At 36.3% G+C, this 21,216-nt stretch overlaps 1 protein-coding gene across 4 annotated transcripts in view; it reads left to right on the forward strand.

The window, feature by feature from the left end:
- LOC105219659 (equilibrative nucleoside transporter 1) overlaps positions 1–17,743 on the forward strand; it is an 89,674-nt gene extending 71,931 nt beyond the window's left edge. For all 4 annotated transcript variants that reach the window (XM_011195949.3, XM_011195951.3, XM_054225441.1 and 1 more), the window contains one exon: positions 17,493–17,743. In XM_011195949.3, coding sequence (XP_011194251.2) covers positions 17,493–17,634 — 142 coding nt within the window. In that variant the 3' untranslated portion in view covers positions 17,635–17,743. The remainder of the gene's footprint in view (positions 1–17,492) is intronic.
- The last annotated feature ends 3,473 nt before the right edge of the window (positions 17,744–21,216 follow it).

Consider the following 21,216-nt stretch of genomic DNA (forward strand, 5'->3'; position numbering starts at 1 on the left):
GTAAGATTGAAAAAGTTAAAGAAAGAACAATTTCCATTGCGCCACGGTTTTTTCAAAATTATGAATCCACATTTCACTATATTTAACATCATCTGTATTTTTATTGCATGAAAGTGTATTTTAACAAGTAAGGAAGGACTAAGTTCGGGTGTAATCGAACATTTTATACTCTCGCAATTTATTTATTTAACTTTATTTATATTATATAATACTCAATTTGACCCACATATTCGTCATATAAAGGGTGATTTTTTAAGAGCTTGATAACTTTTTAAAAAAAAAAACGCATAAAATTTGCAAAATCTCATCGGTTCTTTATTTGAAACGTTAGATTGGTTCATGACATTTACTTTTTGAAGATAATTTCATTTAAATGTTGACCGCGGCTGCGTCTTAGGTGGTCCATTCGGAAAGTCCAATTTTGGGCAACTTTTTCGAGCATTTCGGCCGGAATAGCCCGAATTTCTTCGGAAATGTTGTCTTCCAAAGCTGGAATAGTTGCTGGCTTATTTCTGTAGACTTTAGACTTGACGTAGCCCCACAAAAAATAGTCTAAAGGCGTTAAATCGCATGATCTTGGTGGCCAACTTACGGGTCCATTTCTTGAGATGAATTGTTCTCCGAAGTTTTCCCTCAAAATGGCCATAGAATCGCGAGCTGTGTGGCATGTAGCGCCATCTTGTTGAAACCACATGTCAACCAAGTTCAGTTCTTCCATTTTTGGCAACAAAAAGTTTGTTAGCATCGAACGATAGCGATCGCCATTCACCGTAACGTTGCGTCCAACAGCATCTTTGAAAAAATACGGTCCAATGATTCCACCAGCGTACAAACCACACCAAACAGTGCATTTTTCGGGATGCATGGGCAGTTCTTGAACGGCTTCTGGTTGCTCTTCACCCCAAATGCGGCAATTTTGCTTATTTACGTAGCCATTCAACCAGAAATGAGCCTCATCGCTGAACAAAATTTGTCGATAAACACATTTCGAACCGAACACTGATTTTGGTAATAAAATTCAATGATTTGCAAGCGTTGCTCGTTAGTAAGTCTATTCATGATGAAATGTCAAAGCATACTGAGCATCTTTCTCTTTGACACCATGTCTGAAATCCCACGTGATCTGTCAAATACTAATGCATGAAAATCCTAACCTCAAAAAAATCACCCGTTATATTGTATAAAGTCCATTGAAAGTTGGAAACCATAATGTTAGGTTAGAAGCACCGAGGCACGAGGTCGATATATGGGGCCTTAAAAACCTATGGTCCGATTTCGGCGTTTTTTAGAATGGGGCTGCCACACTATAAACATAGTATTTCTGCAAAGTTCTGCACCGATATCTTCACTAGTGCTTACTTTATATATTGTAAAGTAAACGATTAAGATCGTCTTCGAAGTTCTGGTATATATGAAAGAGGCGTGGTTGTGAAGCGATTTGGCCTATTTTCGCAACATATTATTGGGATGTAAGGAAACTATTACAAACCAAGTTTTCGGTAGATTAGTTCCTGAGATATGGTTTTTGGCTCCTAAGTGGGCGACGCCACGCCCATTTTCCATGTTGTAAAAAAATCTGAGTGCAGCTTCTATCTGCCATTTCTTATGTGAAATTTAGTGTTTCTGACGTTTTTCGTTAGTGAGTTAACCTATTTTTAGTAATTTTCAACCAAACCTTTGTATGGGAGGTGGGCGTGGTTATTATCCGATTTCTTTCATTTTTGGACTGTATTAAGAAGTGGAAAGGAAGTGGAAGAAAACGACTGCAGAAAGTTTGGTTTATATAGCTCTATTGGTTTGCGAGATATGTACAAAAACCCAAAAGAATTACATCCAAATATGCCCCGTCATAGTGCGATCCTTCATACCCAATTTTATTTCCATAGCTTTATTTATGGCTTAGTTATGGCATTGTATAGGTTTTCGCCATTTTGTGGGCGTGGCAGTGGACCGATTTTGCCCATTTTCGAAAGCAACCTACTGGAATATGTGTTCCAAATTTTATTAATTTTTACTCAAGTTATCGCTTGCACGGACAGATGGACAGATAACCGGATTTCAACTCCACTCGTCATCCTGATCATTTATATATATATAACCCCATATCTAACTCTTTTGCTGACACAAACAACCGTTATGTGAACAAAACTATAATACTCTGTGCAACATGTTGCGAGAGTATAAAAATTGCATTCCACACTGACAGTTCAAAAGATTTGTATGACACACACTCCGAGGTGATATATATATGTATGCAGTATCCTATGGCTTCGCGGGGAACAAAGGGCCATAAAGAAATTCCTCCATTTATTACGATCTTATACTAGTCTCTTGATTTGACTCCAACCAAAACATTAAGTGCCATAACTATGTCATAAACAAAGTTATAAAAGTAGTTATAAAAAATTTCGTACACTACGAACGGGCATATCCGGATGTAGGTTTTTTGGGGAAGTGGGCGTGGCCCCGCCCTCCATTAAGTTTTTTGTACATATCTCGTAAACTACTAAAGCTATATAAACCAAACTCTCTACAGTCGTTCCTTTTAGGTACTATCATATACAGTCCAAAGTGGAGAAAATTGGATTATAACCACGCCCACCTCCCATACAAAGGATTTGTTGAAAACCACTAAAATACTTTAATTCAGTAAAGAAAAACACCAGAAACCTTAAATTTCTTTAAATATGGGCTGCACTCAAATTGGTATATAACATTTTAAATGGGTGTGGCAAAATAAATTGCGAGAGTATAAAATATTACGTACAAATATAGCCCTTCCTTGCTTGTTTTATTCTTTCTGTTTCCGTTGTTGGGAATTTTATTGATCAAATCACATAATCTCTACAGTAATATAATGTATTTTTCTTTATAAAAGTTACCGTCAACCACAGTTGCAGAAATCGTTATATATATAATAAACGTTATGGGGGATAGAATAACAAACGAAACGAATTAAAATTTTTGGGAATATAAGATGTCCATCTAATTTTGTTCACTAACAATTTTGAATGGAAAAGTTCATTACATAATCAACCATCGTTACAAAAATCAGTATTTGGGGTATATACCTCAGTCAAATAATTATATGTGCATGGACTTTTAATGTATACGATATAAAAAACAAAAAATTAACAAATTTCAATATATTTTGTAACTATAAAACAGAATTAAATATTTACTATTTTATATGTGCATTTTACTATTTTTACCAGCAAAGCCTATACATTTGAGATTAACTGAAAGAAATGTTTATTTTAATAGTCAGTAGAATTGTCCTTATATCTTAAAACTAAATTAAGCCGCTTAATCAGAGAATTAGCATTCATTTTAGTGACTATAAAACAAACATGTAGATTCCACAGCAGCAAAATGCAGCCCATGAGATCAAGGTACCGCTTCCAAAACATCGCTTGTAGTAGGACCGTCGTTCCTGGTGCGAATCTCTCCAATATTTCTTGCAATGACCTGCGCCGACCAAATTTAATTTTTTTTCGTCACTAAAGACTGCATTCTATCACTCATTGGCACAGAATTGGTATTTATTTGCAAACCTCAAATGTGCTTTATTGTGTCTTTCTTTAGCGTTGCTTTAGGTGCCGTGGAAGTGTGTTTCAGAAACTGATTTTTATGTATAATTGGAAAAATTAGATTTATTGTGATTTTCTGTCATAACTAGGTCCATATTTGATCGCTGCTTATCAAGTCCGCAACTACTAGCCGTCGAATCATCCTTTCGCACCCCTCATCAATGTTGTTTTTCGTCCGCTGCGTCGCACTATACCATAATTAATGGGGTCTAGAGCCATTTTGGAACCGCTTTCATGCATTCATATGATTATTACTTGTTCCTCGGCTGATAAACTAGTACCACGAGGCATTTTAGGCTTAAAGTTAAATAATTGTAATCAAATTTTTAATAATTCATTAAGTTAATGCACTTACATACAATAATTTCGAAAATAAATTTTAGCAAAAAAAGTTTTTGCTGCGACACTATCAGTAGGAAAGATCCGCTAAACTGATTTTGCACATATAAATATTTACTATGCAATACCCCATTCACAAGCACATTCTTAATGTAACTGTACAACGAACGAGAAAAGTATGAAACAATTTTCGTTGCAAGTAACGGTAACATATCAACCTTTTATTCCACATTTACCTAAATCCAAAAAATGAAAGTGAATAAGAAATATAAACAAAAGCAGAAATTCACATATAATTATTTGACTGGGGTATGTAGAATAGATATCAATTCACATTATACTAAGTAAATTATTGTATTCTCATATAATTTTATTTTGATACAGCGTCTTTACATAAATAATCATATTTCTGACAAAACCTTCAGATACTCAAATTGGCAATTGAATTATATATGATTTTCTCATTTTTTATGTTAAACAGATACTACGTTTATGCTTCATTTCTACTTGGTTATATTCTACATGGGTAAAGCCTGTAAGCATAAACGTCAAAAACTCTACTCGAGGTGAATTCTGAAAGGAATTAAATTGAGGACTGCCACGCAATTTTTTATTTATTTTGAAATGTTTTCAATAATAGAAAACAATAATTACATCTTATAGTACATTTTTTTTTATAAATCTTCGATTCAAGTTCTTCACATTGACTTTTATTTATCTGAAAAATTAAATTATCGAAGAAAATATTATAAACTAGCTGATCCCGCAGTCGTTGCCCTGCGTGAAATTATTTGTTTTTAAAAAAATTTAAGTTGAATTTATATTGTATTGAAAAGCATTTATTTGCGATTTTTCTACATTTTTTCAATGTAACGCAGCCTGATAAACAACTTTTTGTTTTTTTTTTTCTACCGGTACGTAAATGTGAAATGGTTTTCCAACTCGTGAACCCTCCATGTATAGCAGGCCGTGTGCAAAACATTACATTTCCAGATTTATACCACACACTTCCAGCGACTGTCTTTGTGACCAGTTGATTGCCATCGCAAATGCAAGTCTCACTGGAAACTCGAATATGTTTGAACTGAAATGGCAAATCGTTGGAATTCAAAGGAATTCGTGGAATCAAGCATTCTGTCCCTTTCAAAATTCTTGCAACTATTACATTATTCGATAGCTGCGTCACAATCAGTCGGATTCAATTACACGGTTTCGGCGCATTATAATGACAAATCCAACTTTGAGACGCAAAGGATGCGGTGACTTGTCAGGCAAATTCAGAGAATTTAGAATTTCCACTGAATAATTCACGGCTTCGTCGTCATTTTCAACACTTCATTTTCGATCGATTTGTACGAACACAAATCTCCCGGACTTTGACTTGTATAATAAAGTCATCATTGAATCGTATAATTTAAGTCATCGGCATCGGTATTTTTGGCAGCTTAAATTGCGCGTGCACTCAACCAATAGTAGTTACGATAATTTTGGCCAATGTTCGGAATGATATCAAATCATTAGGAGTATCAACCGGAATTTGCCCATTTCCAATTCCTTGAATATCTTCTGCGGTGCTATCTTGTTGCAGGAACACTCGCATATTCATGGTCAATCGTATGGTTTTCACGAGTAGCCACAAATACGATGACTTTAGAGATGCGTTCAATTCGTCCGCCACTGTTGATTTCGTAATATCAGGAAGTGTTTGTCAAAATTCGCCTGATAACAGGAGCACTACGCCACCAAAGCGACAGTTAATATTCCACAGATCTTTCTTAACTGATTGCTTCGAAATTACAAACAGGTTTTTCATTGATTTGCATGTTTGTCGGAAGCTTAAGTACCGAATGTGCCTTTTTCCAACTTCTAGTAGCGTTGCAGCAATGCCAGTAGATGCGAGAGCCAACACAATTCCATTTTGAGATCGTATTTTTGCCAGTTCCGCCGAACGCATCAAATAGTCCACTGTTTCCATCATTGACAGTCTTCATCAATTCATCATAGGCACTTTTTTGCTGCTCATTCAATAATGGAAAATTTCTTGAAGTTGTTGTTTCAAAGTTATTTCTGATTTGACGATTTGGCGCTGGCATATGAATTTCAAAGTCAAAAGTTTGCCACTCATAAGCAAACACAAATCTTCAATCACATCAATGTTTCATTGTAGATGTCATCGTGCATTTGCAATTCTGAATTCTCTGTTACCACTTTCCCGAATTTTCCAATTTTTTTTGGATAGATAGATTAGAAAAATAAATTAAAAAAAAAAAATTTATTGAAATTTTAGAAATTGTTAGTTATCACAAAAACGGTACTCACTGACTTTTTTTTAGATCATTTAAGGAGAAATAATTCTTTCATACATAACTTTTGTGTATCTTGAACCGCTTTCGCAGCGCAAGGAACGGAAGCCCTCAAAGATAAATAATTTCCCCCGTATTTTACACATTTACCACTGTTTCTTCGCTCCTATTGCATGCTATATAGCCTATAGCCTTCCTCGATAAATGGACTATCCAACACAAAAAGAATTATTCAATTCGAACCAGTAGTTTCGGAGATTAGCGCGTTCAAACAAACAAACAAACGAACTCTTCAGCCTTATAATATTAGTATAGATTTTGATACAATTTTTGGTAAATTATTATATTTTTATGGAAAAATTAGCAATACGGGAACCCTGTATATGCAATTTGTCAAAACAATACACAGCGGCACAAATCAGCTGATTTGCCGTTCAACTTAACTCTAAATACGTTTATGCATCCGATTTAACACGTCTACATACGTAAAGAAAATGTGTATATTCTATCCGAATAGATCTTTTAACTCATGGTGAAAAAGTGTTCATGCATGTGGTTTGAACTTACCCGTGTATAGCCGAGTAGAAATGAAGCATAAACGTAGTAAGAGTATAACAGTTTTGTTCACATAGCGGTTGTTTGAAAGTTATAAAAATAAACTCGTTAAATATATATCAAAATGATCAACATGACGATATGAGTTGAAATCCGGATGTCTGACTGTCCTTGCGTCTGATTGTCCATGCAAGCGATAACTTGAGTAAAACTTGTGATAGCTTAATGAAACTCGGTACCCATATTGGACCATTGCCAGGCATAATAGCGTTAAACGAAGAGCTATAAGCTACTATAACTAAGCCACAAATTGCTATGAGAGGATCACAATAGGGAGAGGAATATTGAGATGTAATGTTTATTGGCAAGTGGGTGTGGTTCCGCCCCCATTTCCTTCGTGTCCCAATTATATAGTAGTAAATGGGCGGAATCTATTTACAGCTACGTTTACTTCCCATATACTACAATTTTGATTTTCGTTATTCTAGTGAATTTGTGGCCAATATACGGAACGATGTGTGTGTAACCTTAATAATATCGAAAAAATCCCGAGGTATGGTCCGCCGAAAGAATCACAGATTCTATTCAGCACAGAACCAGATGATAAAATCCGCAAATTCGCTCTGAAGATCAAAATAGGAACGCTCTAAATAGAAGCACTAGGGAGCACAGACTTACTCGTCAAAACCTTACTATTCGATTAGTTAAGAAGTTCGGGGTAGTCAGGGACACGAAAAATGAGAATTTTCAGAAATTTTTTCTATTAAATCATGTTATTTTACTGAAGTAAAAATATGACATTATTACACAATGTTTTGACTTGAAGACATGAAAATTAAAAAAAAATTTATAATTTCCAAAGGTTTGTGTTGAACCAGTTCCAAAAAAAGCGGTCTAAGTCCTTGGAGATTCATCTAAACTCACTAAGAATTTTTTTATAAATAGATAATCCTGGGCGTGATCGAAGGTTTTTTTTTTCAAAAATTATCATAATGGCAGACTCAACAATTTATTTTTAGATTTACGAAAAAAAATCAAGAGTCTTGGTCTTAAAAAATCGAAATTTTTGAAAAAAAATGTCTCGATTAGGCGTAGGAACCGCTTTAAGCGATTATAGCCGAATCCACCAGAGCGCGCCACTCATTCCTCCTTATTGCTTTTTGGCGCCAACTGGAAACACCAAGTGAAACCAGGTCACTATGCACTTGGTCTTTCCACCGGAGTGGAGGTCGTCCTCTTCCGCGGCTTCCTCCAGTGGGTACTGCATCGAACACTTTCAGAGCTGGAGTGTTTTCATCCATATAAGAGCTATAAGCTACTATAACTAAGCCACAAATTGCTATGAGAGGATCACAATAGGGAGAGGAATATTGAGATGTAATGTTTATTGGCAAGTGGGTGTGGTTCCGCCCCCATTTCCTTCGTGTCCCAATTATATAGTAGTAAATGGGCGGAATCTATTTACAGCTACGTTTACTTCCCATATACTACAATTTTGATTTTCGTTATTCTAGTGAATTTGTGGCCAATATACGGAACGATGTGTGTGTAACCTTAATAATATCGAAAAAATCCCGAGGTATGGTCCGCCGAAAGAATCACAGATTCTATTCAGCACAGAACCAGATGATAAAATCCGCAAATTCGCTCTGAAGATCAAAATAGGAACGCTCTAAATAGAAGCACTAGGGAGCACAGACTTACTCGTCAAAACCTTACTATTCGATTAGTTAAGAAGTTCGGGGTAGTCAGGGACACGAAAAATGAGAATTTTCAGAAATTTTTTCTATTAAATCATGTTATTTTACTGAAGTAAAAATATGACATTATTACACAATGTTTTGACTTGAAGACATGAAAATTAAAAAAAAATTTATAATTTCCAAAGGTTTGTGTTGAACCAGTTCCAAAAAAAGCGGTCTAAGTCCTTGGAGATTCATCTAAACTCACTAAGAATTTTTTTATAAATAGATAATCCTGGGCGTGATCGAAGGTTTTTTTTTCAAAAATTATCATAATGGCAGACTCAACAATTTATTTTTAGATTTACGAAAAAAAATCAAGAGTCTTGGTCTTAAAAAATCGAAATTTTTGAAAAAAAATGTCTCGATTAGGCGTAGGAACCGCTTTAAGCGATTATAGCCGAATCCACCAGAGCGCGCCACTCATTCCTCCTTATTGCTTTTTGGCGCCAACTGGAAACACCAAGTGAAACCAGGTCACTATGCACTTGGTCTTTCCACCGGAGTGGAGGTCGTCCTCTTCCGCGGCTTCCTCCAGTGGGTACTGCATCGAACACTTTCAGAGCTGGAGTGTTTTCATCCATCCGGACAACATGACCTAGCCAGCGTAGCCGCTGTCTTTTTATTCACTGAACTATGTCTATGTCGTCGTATAAATCGTACAGCTCATCGTTCCATCGTCTGCGGTATTCGCCGTTGCCAATGTTCAGAGGACCATAAATCTTGCGCAAAAACCTTTCTCTCGAAAACTCCAAGAGTCGTCTCATCGGATGTTGTCATCGTCCATGCTTCGGTGCCATACATCAGTACGGGAATAATAGGCGACTTGTAGAGTTTGATTTTTGTTCGTCGAAAGAGGACTTTACTGTTCAATTGCCTACTCAGTCCAAAGTAGCACCTGTTGGCAAGAGTGATTCTGCGTTGGATTTCATGGATGACATTGTTGTTAACGCTGGTTCCCAAGTAGACGAAACTATCTACTACTTCAAAGGTATGACTGTCAACAGTGACGTGTGAGCCAAGACGCGAGTGCGCTGACTGTTTGTTTGATGACAGGAGATATTTCGTCTTGTCATCATTCACCACCAGAGCCATACTTCCGATGATATCAATATCATCGGCATACACCAGCAGCTATACACTCTTGTAGAAGAAGTCGCACGATAATGAGTCACCCTGTCTGAAGCCTCGTTTGGTATCGAACGGCTCGGAGAGGTCCTTCCCGATCCTGACGGAGCTTTTGGAGTTGCTCAACGTTAGTTTACATAGCAGTATTAGTTTTGCAGGGATACTAAATGCAGACATCGCGGCATAAAGGCAGCTCCTCGTGCTATCGAAGGCAGCTTTAAAATCGATGGAGAGATGTTGAGAATCGATTCTTCTCTCTCGGGTCTTTTCCAAGATTTGACGCATGGTAAATATCAGGACCATAGTCGATTTTCCAGGTCTAAAGCCACACTGATAAGGTCCAATCAGTTCGTTGACGGTGGGCTTTAGTCTTTCACACAATACGCTCGACAAAACCTTATATGCGATATTGATGAGACTTATACCACGGTAATCGGCGCAGATTGTGGGGTCTCCCTTTTTATGGATTGGGCAGAGCACACTGAGATTCCAATCGTCGGGCATGCTTTCTTCCGACCATATTCTACAAAGAAGCTGATTTATGCACCTTATCAGTTCTTCGCCGCAGTATTTGAATAGCTCGGGCGGTAATCCATCGGCTCCCGCCGCATTGTTGTTCTTTAAGAAATGATCAGGCTTATTAGGTATTCTAAAAGCAGTATAAATTTAATTAAAATCTACTTAACGGTTTTCGAGTTAGAGTTGTCACCAGTTCAAAAAACATAGTTTTGAGAAAAACGCATTTAAAGCTTCATGCTAGAGTTTTGGAGTGCCCGAGCGCTCTTTGTTATTTGTCGAATAACTCCAAAAGTAATTATCGGATCAACTTCAAATTTACAGAGAAGATATTTCAATTACTTAATTTTTTGAAAATCCTGGCTACTCCTAACACCTTAAGCAGTTTCATAATACTGCAATGCACCGAGAACTTCGTTGACGAACGTTTTAGCGAAACACAACGTTGGCAATATATCAGGGATGAAATTTTGAACCAAAGACGTAATATGAGCATATAATACCTGAGACAGACATGTAGTATACATTGCAGTATGCTTCAGAAACCATATATGTATCACCGGTTTTCCGAATTTTGTTTGAAAGCAAATAGTGTTCCGTACTACAATAGAGTTCTAGAAACCATTGAAATTTTGTGGTGTTGTGAAATGTACTACAATGGATTGCATTGAAAGCACCGAAAGCTTTAAGCTCTTCTGCCGCAATCATATGTTTTCTGACATTTTGAAATACAGACTTTCTCCATTTCAGAAATGTAAATGTTTATTGTTTAAAATTTTTTGAAATATTGAATGTCTTTGAAAAAAATAGTAGTATTTGGGTTTACTACAAATCGATGTGTGTCAATATACGTAGTAAACACAATACCATAATACATACTTTTATCATGGTATTTTTACCACATGTGTGTCTCGGGTATTACGCAATCATTTCTCAAATTCACCCGATTACTTGATCTGTTTTAATGCACAAGTTTCCTTCTCAAGGTTTACTGAGTTCCGTGAAAAAAGCGTTGTCGGAACGTTTTTTACCGCTCAGCGTTAACGTCGATGCCCCATCCTTAAATGAAATTGGCAACTTTACGTCAAATATCAAAATGTTTATTTTAATTGTTGTTGTGAGAAACTTATTATTTATTGTACAGAGAAACGTCGTTTTTCGCAGGCAACTTTACTTCGAAATGCTCTGTCAAAATCGAAATTTTCAAACGCTCAGCGTCGTCGTCGCGTTATTTAGGTATGCGCCATACAAATTGTATGGCCTTGAGAATTTTTTGACAGTCATTTGCTGCCGCCGCTTTCATTTAGGGAACAGGCAGTTAGACTTTCTTGAAATACCAGTTTGTACTCTGGCCAATCCACAAAAATTGAGACCCCACAATCTGCGCAAATTACCGTGGGATAAGTCTCCTCAACATTGCTTATAAGGTTCAATCGAGCGTACTGTGTGAAAAACTCAAGCCCACCGTCAACAAACTGATTGGACCTTATCAGTGTGGCTTTAGATCTGGAATCTTGGAAAAGACCTGTGGAAAGAGGTTCGACACACACCATCTCTTTTTCGATTTTAAAGCTGCTTTCGACAGCATGAAAAGGAGTTGCCTCTATGCCGCTATGTCTGAATTTGGTATCCTTGTAAAACTAATACGGCTGTGTAAGCTAACGTTGAGCAGCACCAAAATCTCCGTCATGATCGGGAAGGACCTTTCCGAGCAGTTCGGTACCAAAAGAGGTTTCAGATAATGTGACTCACTATCGTGTGACTTCTTTAACCTGGTGCTGGAGAAAATAATATGAGCTGCAGAGCTAAATGGAGAAGGTACAATCTTATATAAGAGTGTACAGCTGCTGGCGTACGCCGATGATATCGATATCATTGGAAACAACAGCCGCGCCGTTAGTTCTGCTTTTTCCAGACTGAATAAAGAAGCGAAGCGTATGGGTCTGGTGGTGAACGAGGACTAGACGTAATATTTCCTGCCATCAAACAAACAGTCAGCGCATTCGCGTCTTAGCGCTCACTGTTGACAGTTATAAGTACAGTTTGAAGTTGTAGATAATTTCTTATACATAGACACCAGCATCAACACCGATGATAATATTAGCCTTGAAATCCAGCGCAGAATCACTCTTGCCAACAGGTACTATTATGGACTGAGTAGGCAATAAAAGTAATGTCCTCTCTCGACGAACAAAAACCAGACTCTGCAAGTCCCTCATCATTCCCGTCCTACTTTATGGTGCAGAGGCGTGGCCGATATCAACTTCCAATGAGAGGGCACTAAGAGTTTTCGAGAGAAAGGTTTTGCGGAATATTAACGGTCCCTAAACATTGGCAACGGCGAATACCGCAGACGATAGAATTATAAGTTTTATGAGTTATTCGACGACATAGACATATGTAGTTCAGCGGCTACGCTGGCTAGGTCATGTTGTTCGAATGGACGAAAGTGTTCCAACTCTGAAAGTGTTCGATGCACTACTCGCTAGTGGAAGCCGAGGGAGGCCCCCAACCGATGGAAGGACCAGGTGGAGAATAACCTGGCTGCACTTGGTATTACCAATTGGCGCCAAACTGTCAAAAGGAGAGATGCGTGACGCGGTGTTGTGGACTCCGCTATAACCGCGTAAACGGTGTCTACGCCAGTCAAGAAGAAGAAGATGTACATATGTATGTATATTTTTGGGGAACGCATCAAATAAGTTGACTCTCAATACACGGTTATTATTGCCTTTGTTTTATAGATATGTAGAACTTATGTTGGGGTAGGCACGTCTTTACTCTACGAGTCGTCAAGAAGAAAAATGACGAGTGTCGTGTTTTATTTGTCATTAAAAGGAAATGAAAAGTGTACAAAGCAAATGTCAAACTGGCAGGTAGAGTTACTATGTGTATAATATATAATAATAAATCCGAAATGATATAACCCATTTGGATATAACGGAAGGATTTTCGTGTTGAAGAAACCAAATACGAAGCTCAAATCTCGCGGCGTTGTGAAGAATGGCGGATATTTTGTAATGGTTTCGGTGCGTGTCGGTATCAGAAATTCCATACCTAAATATTTTGAAAGCAAATTTACTTAATATTTCGCATAAAGAAAAATTTCGGCTTCTATCAAGGCAAATACCAAACAATAATGGAAGAAATGTGAAAAATCACAAAGATTAGTACCACTACAAATAAACTCGAACACCCACGAAATAATCTGTTTCTATGATTTTATTTTTATTTATTTAAAATTTTATTTTTGCCTTTTTACACAAACGAGTGAACAAAGAATAAATGTCAAACAATTTTCTCTGTTAAACTCTATTAAATTATTGTTATTTCTTTATAGTACTTTTTTCTACTTTTCGTTTGTTCTTGCTTTCACAGAAGAAAAATCAAATATTTATAATTTTTAGGATTGTTGGGTTATTGGGAATGTTAGCTAATATTGCTATCTCCAGTATGTGAAGAAAATTTCCCTCCGCAAATTTACTAAATTGTTACTCAGAAGTAATTATACCTTCGTAACGAAAGTTGTTAAGGAGTATTATAGTTTTGTTCATATAACGGCTGTTTGTAAGCCCTAAAACTAAACGAGTTAGTTATAAGGTTATATATACCAAAGTGATCAGGGCGACGAGTAAAGTTCAAATCCGAATGTCTGTCTGTCCGTCCGTGCAAGCTGTAACTTGAGTAAAAATTGGAATATCTTAATGAAACTGGCACCATAAGAATAAGTTCGAAGATGGGTGGAATCGGACCACTGCCACGCCCACAAAATGGCAATAGCCGAAAACACATAAAGAACTATAACTAAGCCATACATTAAGCTATGAAAGTGAAAATGGTACAAAGCCCCGTACGTACGTGGCCCGACCACTGCTAAGTTTTTTGTATATATCTCGTAAACTACTAAAGCTGTATCAGCGAAACTCTCAGGAGTCGTTTTTTTCAGGCATTTCCTTATACAGTCCAAAAATAGAGGAAATCGGATTATAACCACGACCACGTTACGTTGAAAACTACTAAAAATACTTTAATTCAGTAAGGAAAACCTCCAGAAACCTTAAATTTCATTATAAAGAACAGAACAGAAGAACTGCACTCCAAATGGTATACAAAATTTTAAATGGGCGTGGTTCCGCCGACTTATGGGTCAAAAACCATATCTCCGAAACTACTCGACCAATTTCAATGTAATTCGGTTTATAATATTTTCCTTGCATCCCAATGATATGTTGTGAAAATAGGCCAAATCAGTTCACAACCACGCCAACTTTCTATATCCGAGGGCTGCTATATATATTTCTGCCCTAATAATGAAAATATGAATATTTATCAACGAATATGGTTTTATTGTTTTTCAAAATATTCTCCATCAAGATTTATACACTTTTGCATGCGCTCAAACCAATTTTAGAAGCACTTTTTTTAGCCTTTTTTTAACGATTGTCAAATTGTGCGGGACCCAACGAGAACAAACCTTTTTTACGGCCAGGCGTTCATGCAATATCGAATGTATGCTGGTGGGAGAAATGCATAGGCATGCCTCTATCTGAAGGTATGTTACATGACGGTCTTGTTTTATCAGTTCACGTACGGCATCGTTGTTTTCTGGCACAACGGCTGTTTTTGGACGACCTTCACGGAATTCGGGAATTCGTCTTTGAGCGAGCGTCAGCCACGATTGAATTCGAAGACTTAGTGTTGCCTAGGCCAGAAATATATATAGCAGCCCTCGTAATAGAACTTGAAGACGATCTAAATTGTTTACTTTACAATATATAAAGTAAGCACTAGTGAAGATATCGGAACAGAGCTTTGCACAAATACTACATACACACAATAATGTGGCATCGCCCTTCTAAAAAAAAAAACATAAATTTTCAAGGCCCCATATATCTAACATATGACCTCAGTGTCCTTATAACCACAAAGTACATCAGCCACTTCAATTCGAAAATTTGGTACTTTTTTTATAATAAATATCTTTACAGTTAATTCCATGAATACGCTGAAAAAGGAGGTATGAATTTACTATCGACATATCAATTAAGTGATAAAATAAACGCAAAGTCCATTTTTTGGTCTTAACTCTGATGTGATAGCGACCAAGTAAACTGTCCATCAAATCAACACCACCCATATGGCGGTTATATTCTTTAATTATATTAGGACAGTCTACATCGACGTAGGATTTATTTTCCCGATCATAACGGCATATTTTTAAGGGTTGTGAATTGCTGTTTAGTATTTTAAATAATATTTTAATTCCAGCATATGTGGATACCAATCGTAAATATTTTGTATCCTTCCATTGAACACAAGATATGCCAACAAACTCCTCTGAGTATCCACGTTCTTTATCCTTTAATTCCACTTCCAGCTTGTCAGCTTGCAGTTGGGTATTCTGTTAGATCGAACGGTTCCTAATGCATAAATTCCTCTGCTGCGTAAATAAACAAGAAGTGGCAGACAGGTATAAAAATTATAAAAGTACAATATGTGGTTTTTAAAATCTGGAATTGTACTTGAAAACCTTATTACTACATTGGCTGTTGATCCTAAATCAGGAGTATTAGGTATTACTTTATTATCGCCAGCTGCTTTGTATACTTCAAATCTGTACGAAAAGCCATTCGAGTCACAAAGAACAAAAAGTTTCATGCCATATTTATGGGGCTTTGCGGGCATATATTGTCGAAATTTTGTCAACATTTTTGTTGAACACATTTGTTCATCAATGCACAACCGAGCTGTTTTTGGCACAGAATCAAATTGCGTATTGAGTCTATCAATAAGTGGACGAATTTTATACAGTTCATCAAATCCTGCTTTCTGTGGTTTTTTCATTTTATTGGTATCATTGAAGTGAAGATATTTTCTGATTGAAAAGAACTGTTTGGAAGTCATTGCGTTTCTAACTGGCTCGAAAGAATGTTTGGACCAGTAACTCTCGACACTGGGATATCGGTACACAGACATATAAATCAAAATTCAGACATATTTTTTTTAATCACACGATGTCAAAGTAAAGTTTGTAGAAACATCTTGCTGTTTTGCGTACAAATTGCTCTGATACACAATTTCATTTTGCAAGTAAGTGATCGTTGAAAAAACAATTAAAGCAACGGAATGGTGTGGTTAATTCTTTGAATTGTTGTGGCAATTCCTTGTCTCCTTGAAAAACTACATCATTTTTTTCAAGTTCAAGAAATTTTTTTTCCATAAAATTTTTTTTAACTCAGGATTTTGGAGTGAAATATCTTTTATATTTCCGCAAAACCCCCCCGCATTGGATACTACTGGACGTTCACCAGCTTCAGTTTCGGGTAGAGGGGATCGTGCCCCTTTTGTTTTCCCAGGTTTTGATGGTAAAGACACGTCAGACTGCTCCACATTGTTATGCACTGCTGCCAGATGTTTTTCTGAGTTTCTAAAGATATTTTCAAAATCGTTGTTATATGTATTATCTCACTCTTCTTGACATGTAGTAAAGTCTACGTTTGGTAATTGAAAATCTGGGTCTCCCAAACCATCATTATCGTCGTCGAAATCGTCTTCTGAATCTGCGCCAACCTCCCATTCAGCCATGAGTTCTTCAATTTCCTCATCAATTAATTTTGAGAAATTAAAATGTTTTCTTTGTGAAAACATTTCCAAACTGCTAATTGTTTCCCAGAATGTTTAAAACCCAAAAATGTTTAAAGAAAAATGAAATGATAAAGAAAATCGACTAGAGCCACGTGTATGCAAAATTTGCTTTTAACCGGCAGATCCGCCTTTTGATGGTATTCAATTTTCACCGGCTACAAACAAAGTTTAGCTAAAAACTTAACAATAAAGCACAACAAACATAAAATAATATATATTTACCTATATGAGAAAATTTTTGTTCACGCAAATCATGAATTTTAACGATTTTATACTATTTTAAAAACTCCACTTGATACACAAATAATTATTTTACACACTTTGTCAAAAAATTGACTTAAGCACTCAACGATTTGCAATCAAATGACGAATGCTTACTGTAATTTGTTTCAATAAGAGAATTGTGTTGTTGTCTGCTGATATTTACCGTTAGAACAGAGATTTGAAATATAAGAGCTGCATAGCAACATATTAATTATACACCGTCTAAAGGAAGGCTCGCCGTTTACAGGGTTAAACCATATATATGACGATGTGGGTCAAATAGTGTGTTATATTAATGAAATTAAATAAATAAATTGCGAGAGTATAAAATGTTCGGTTACACCCGAACTTAGCCCTTCCTTACTTGTTTTTATTTAAAATTTATAACTTCTATTTATGTTTTTTTGTAGCTCTTTGGCAATGATGTACGCACCACAAACTGTTGAACCAAAATATCAAGTCAAAGCTGGAATGTTTGCGGCTGCAATGCTTATCACAGGGATCTTCGGTGGAATATTGTTTTCATTTTTAAATCCTCAATTTATTGTTTAAGATTTTTTTTAAATGAGTTGGATAATGTTAATATAATTTCAATGTATGTAGAATACAAATAAATTCAAACAAAAATTCTTTTGTATTATAATATTTCATTCGAATTTAACCGTTGTCTTTCAACCTTATACTTTTAATTTTATTTTGCAAAATATTCAGCGTTAATAGTCTTTTCGCACATCGAAACTAATTGATACAGTAATACCCGAGACACACATGTAGTAACAATACCATGATAAAAACAAAGTGTATTCAACAAAGTGAACTAAGTATTTGACATACCCATTTTTGACTATAAAATAGTAAACAATTCATGTATTTGTTTACATTAACCCGTTTTTTTTTTATCTTGAACAATATAATATACATATATTGATAAAATTGTTTGCAATTTGCCAGTTGGAGCACAAAACATTAGTAAATTGCTTCCATGAGTTGTTTTGCATAAGTAGAAAGTATTCGGCATCTTCTCTTATTCATTTAAAAAATATATTTTTTTGGTTTGAAATTTGTTTACTTTTGAATTTCAAAATTTGAATTTTTGAATAAATGTAAGGGTTGAATCAATGGCAACAAACATGCCAAATTCGGGTAAAAAAAAATTAAATGTCATATACTTAGTTCACTTTGTATTCAATTCTTTGGATAAAAGTATTATGGTATTGTGTTTAATACGTACATTGACACACATCGATTTGTAGTAAACCCAAATACTAGTATTTGTTTCATAGACATTCGATAATTCAAAAAATTGTAAACAATAAATATTCACATTTGGAGAAAGTAAGATTTATTAATGCAAAATAATACAAAAACACGTATTTTCTCCACAAAACACAGAAGTCGTTAAATTATATCTCCAAAAGCAGTACATTGCATTGGCGTTTTTGAAAAAATAAATTCTGAAATATTTCTTATTTTCCTATATATTTGAAAAGTCATTTTGACAAAATATTTTGAAAAGCCAGCAGCACGTAACGTATTTATGTATAGTTTTCAATAATTTGTGCTTTGGTACTAATTGTGCGGCTAACAATCGCAATATTAGCCCCTATATAATTTTATTCTACCAAACAGAAAATATGATTGCCAATCAGTTGTTTAAGTAAGTTTCTAACTCGCTTACTGCCGTCTGTCATCTACAAATTTGAATCTGATTAAGTGCGGAGTTAATCGAATATTTGGATGTATTTTTTTAAGTGGGCGTGGCTCCGCCCCAAAATAGATTTTTTGTATATATTTCGCAAACTAATAAAGCTATGTAAACCAAATTTGCTTTAGTCGCTTCCCTTGCGTGCCCCACTACACACCACACAAATTGGTGAAATCGGATAATAACCAGTCCCACCACCCATACAAATGTTGTGATGAAAATTACTAAAAGTGCGTTAACTCACTAACAAAAATGTCACAAATACTGAATTTTATAGAAGAAATGAAAGTAGGAAGCTGCACTCAGATTGGAAAAAAAACGTGGCGTCGCCAAACTATGGGTCAAAAAACCATATCTCAGAAACTACTTGACCGATTTCAATGAAATTCGGTAAAAAATATTTGCTTAACAACCTGATGACACGGACACGGAATATCAGTTCACAACCGCCTACTACCCATGTAACTCAATTTTGAAGACCATCTGATTCCTTCACCTTATAATATATACATTAGGAAACAATGAAGATAGCGGAATAAAATTTTACACCGTTACTGTATATCATATGTGGCTTCATTAGTTGAAAAATTGTCGAAATCGGACTATAACTTTTCAAGACCCCGGATTTCGAACTTGAAGAACGTAGGGCAAGGGTAAATTTTCACCGAAAATATTGGTTAATCTCTAAGATATTTTAATGTAAATCAGAGGGAATTTTTTTCATCTAATAGTGTGTCTCTGTTCCAAAAATGGTTCAAATCGGGTCCCCTAGCTCACATTGTGAAAAACCAATTTCTTATTCATATTTGAGTAAATGTTTGAGATTTTGACATTCTCAAATTGAGAACCAAGGAAAATTTCATATTAAAAATGTGCCTTTTAATTTGAGAATGGCTATGTTTTCAATTTCTCAATTTGAGAATCAACAAAACTTTTCGTTGAGAGGTAACAAACTCCACAAACACAATCAAACTTTTCCAGTTGTTTACCCATATAATTTCAAAATTTACATTTGTTTATAATTTCCAATCGAATGGGGGAAGCCAATACACAACAAGCTTGAAGCATACACTACACCAGCTCGGTACAAAATTCATTTTTTTACTAATTGTACATGGAAAGAGTCGTTATGGATAGCCCCACATGAAATAGTCTAATGGGGTCAAATCGCACGACCGAGACGGCCAATTGACTGGTCGTGAGAAAACACGCTTAACAAACTTCGTTTTCAATAAATCGATTATGACATCCGCTGTGTTGCTGGACATTGTTATCATTGAGCGGCAGCGATACCCATATGGAGAATATTCTTGGCTGTCTGTTGCGATTTCAGCTTTTCGACGTCGAACCTTCCTTGTGCTTGTTGGCGGGCGCTCTGTGCTGCACAGACGGTGAGAATGGTCCGAGTCAATATTTGGTCCTCGGAACGTACCCACGTCTAAAACACAGGAGACATGACATGCGTCTATCATAACATGATCGATTTGAATGCGGGTATTTCGACGGCTCTCCACGTAGCTTTATGAATTTTCTTGTGCAAGAATCTGGTACTACAGATCATCATATTTCGGGCCCCACCAAAGTCGATCAGCTTCAGGTCGTTTGGCGATGTTTTGTCATGAAGGCTGGATTTTCCGACTGTTACTCACCCTAGCGAATCAAATCTCCAAGCACAATTTTGACATCGTGGTGGGGGCAGCACTCATAGAAGGCATCCTTGGTCACATATTCCATTGGGGCGTGGGCGCAAATCAGCGATATGTTGAAGAACCTCGGTTTGATGCGGATTGTGGCTTTGTTTAGTCTTTCGTTGGGGAGGTTTTTTTGTGGGTCCCAAACCATACGCACAACGGATGTCTGTCGTCTACCCAGGAGATACTTGGTCTAAAACTGGAAGTTGTGAGCTGTTTGAGTCATATGAAAACGAATCGACAAGGTCGTAGGTATTCTCTGAATGCCTACTTCAGCACTTCCAGCAAATCAGACATCGAAAGAAAGCACAAAGCAAGGTAAGCATATACCAAAACGAAAAGGCCATCTGTCCAGATTGGCATTGACCGATATGTTAATATAAAAACTACGTCGTATATGTGAAGGCGATTAAGATATCTATTTTCGATGTTGACCCTGTGAATTTACTAGCTTTTAAGGATCTATTTGAAGTCCTAGTTTCATACTCGTAGGGATTTGGATTCCAGCTACAAATTAAGTAAGTTGCGTCAACTATTGAATATTGACAGCGTGTTATTGGCGGAATTTACACAGTCGGCAATGAGGACATGTGACAATGATGATCCACGTTTGTTGGGGGAATCCCACGATTTTCCCAACAACGCGGTTGAAACCCGAAGTTCATACTACAATAGACCGATACCATCCTAAATATTTTGCGAACGTTAAGTGTAAGTTAAGCGTGTAAGGTATGAGTG

The sequence above is a fragment of the Zeugodacus cucurbitae genome, chromosome 2 (assembly GCF_028554725.1).
Source record: "Zeugodacus cucurbitae isolate PBARC_wt_2022May chromosome 2, idZeuCucr1.2, whole genome shotgun sequence".
Taxonomy (NCBI): Eukaryota; Metazoa; Arthropoda; class Insecta; order Diptera; family Tephritidae; genus Zeugodacus; species Zeugodacus cucurbitae.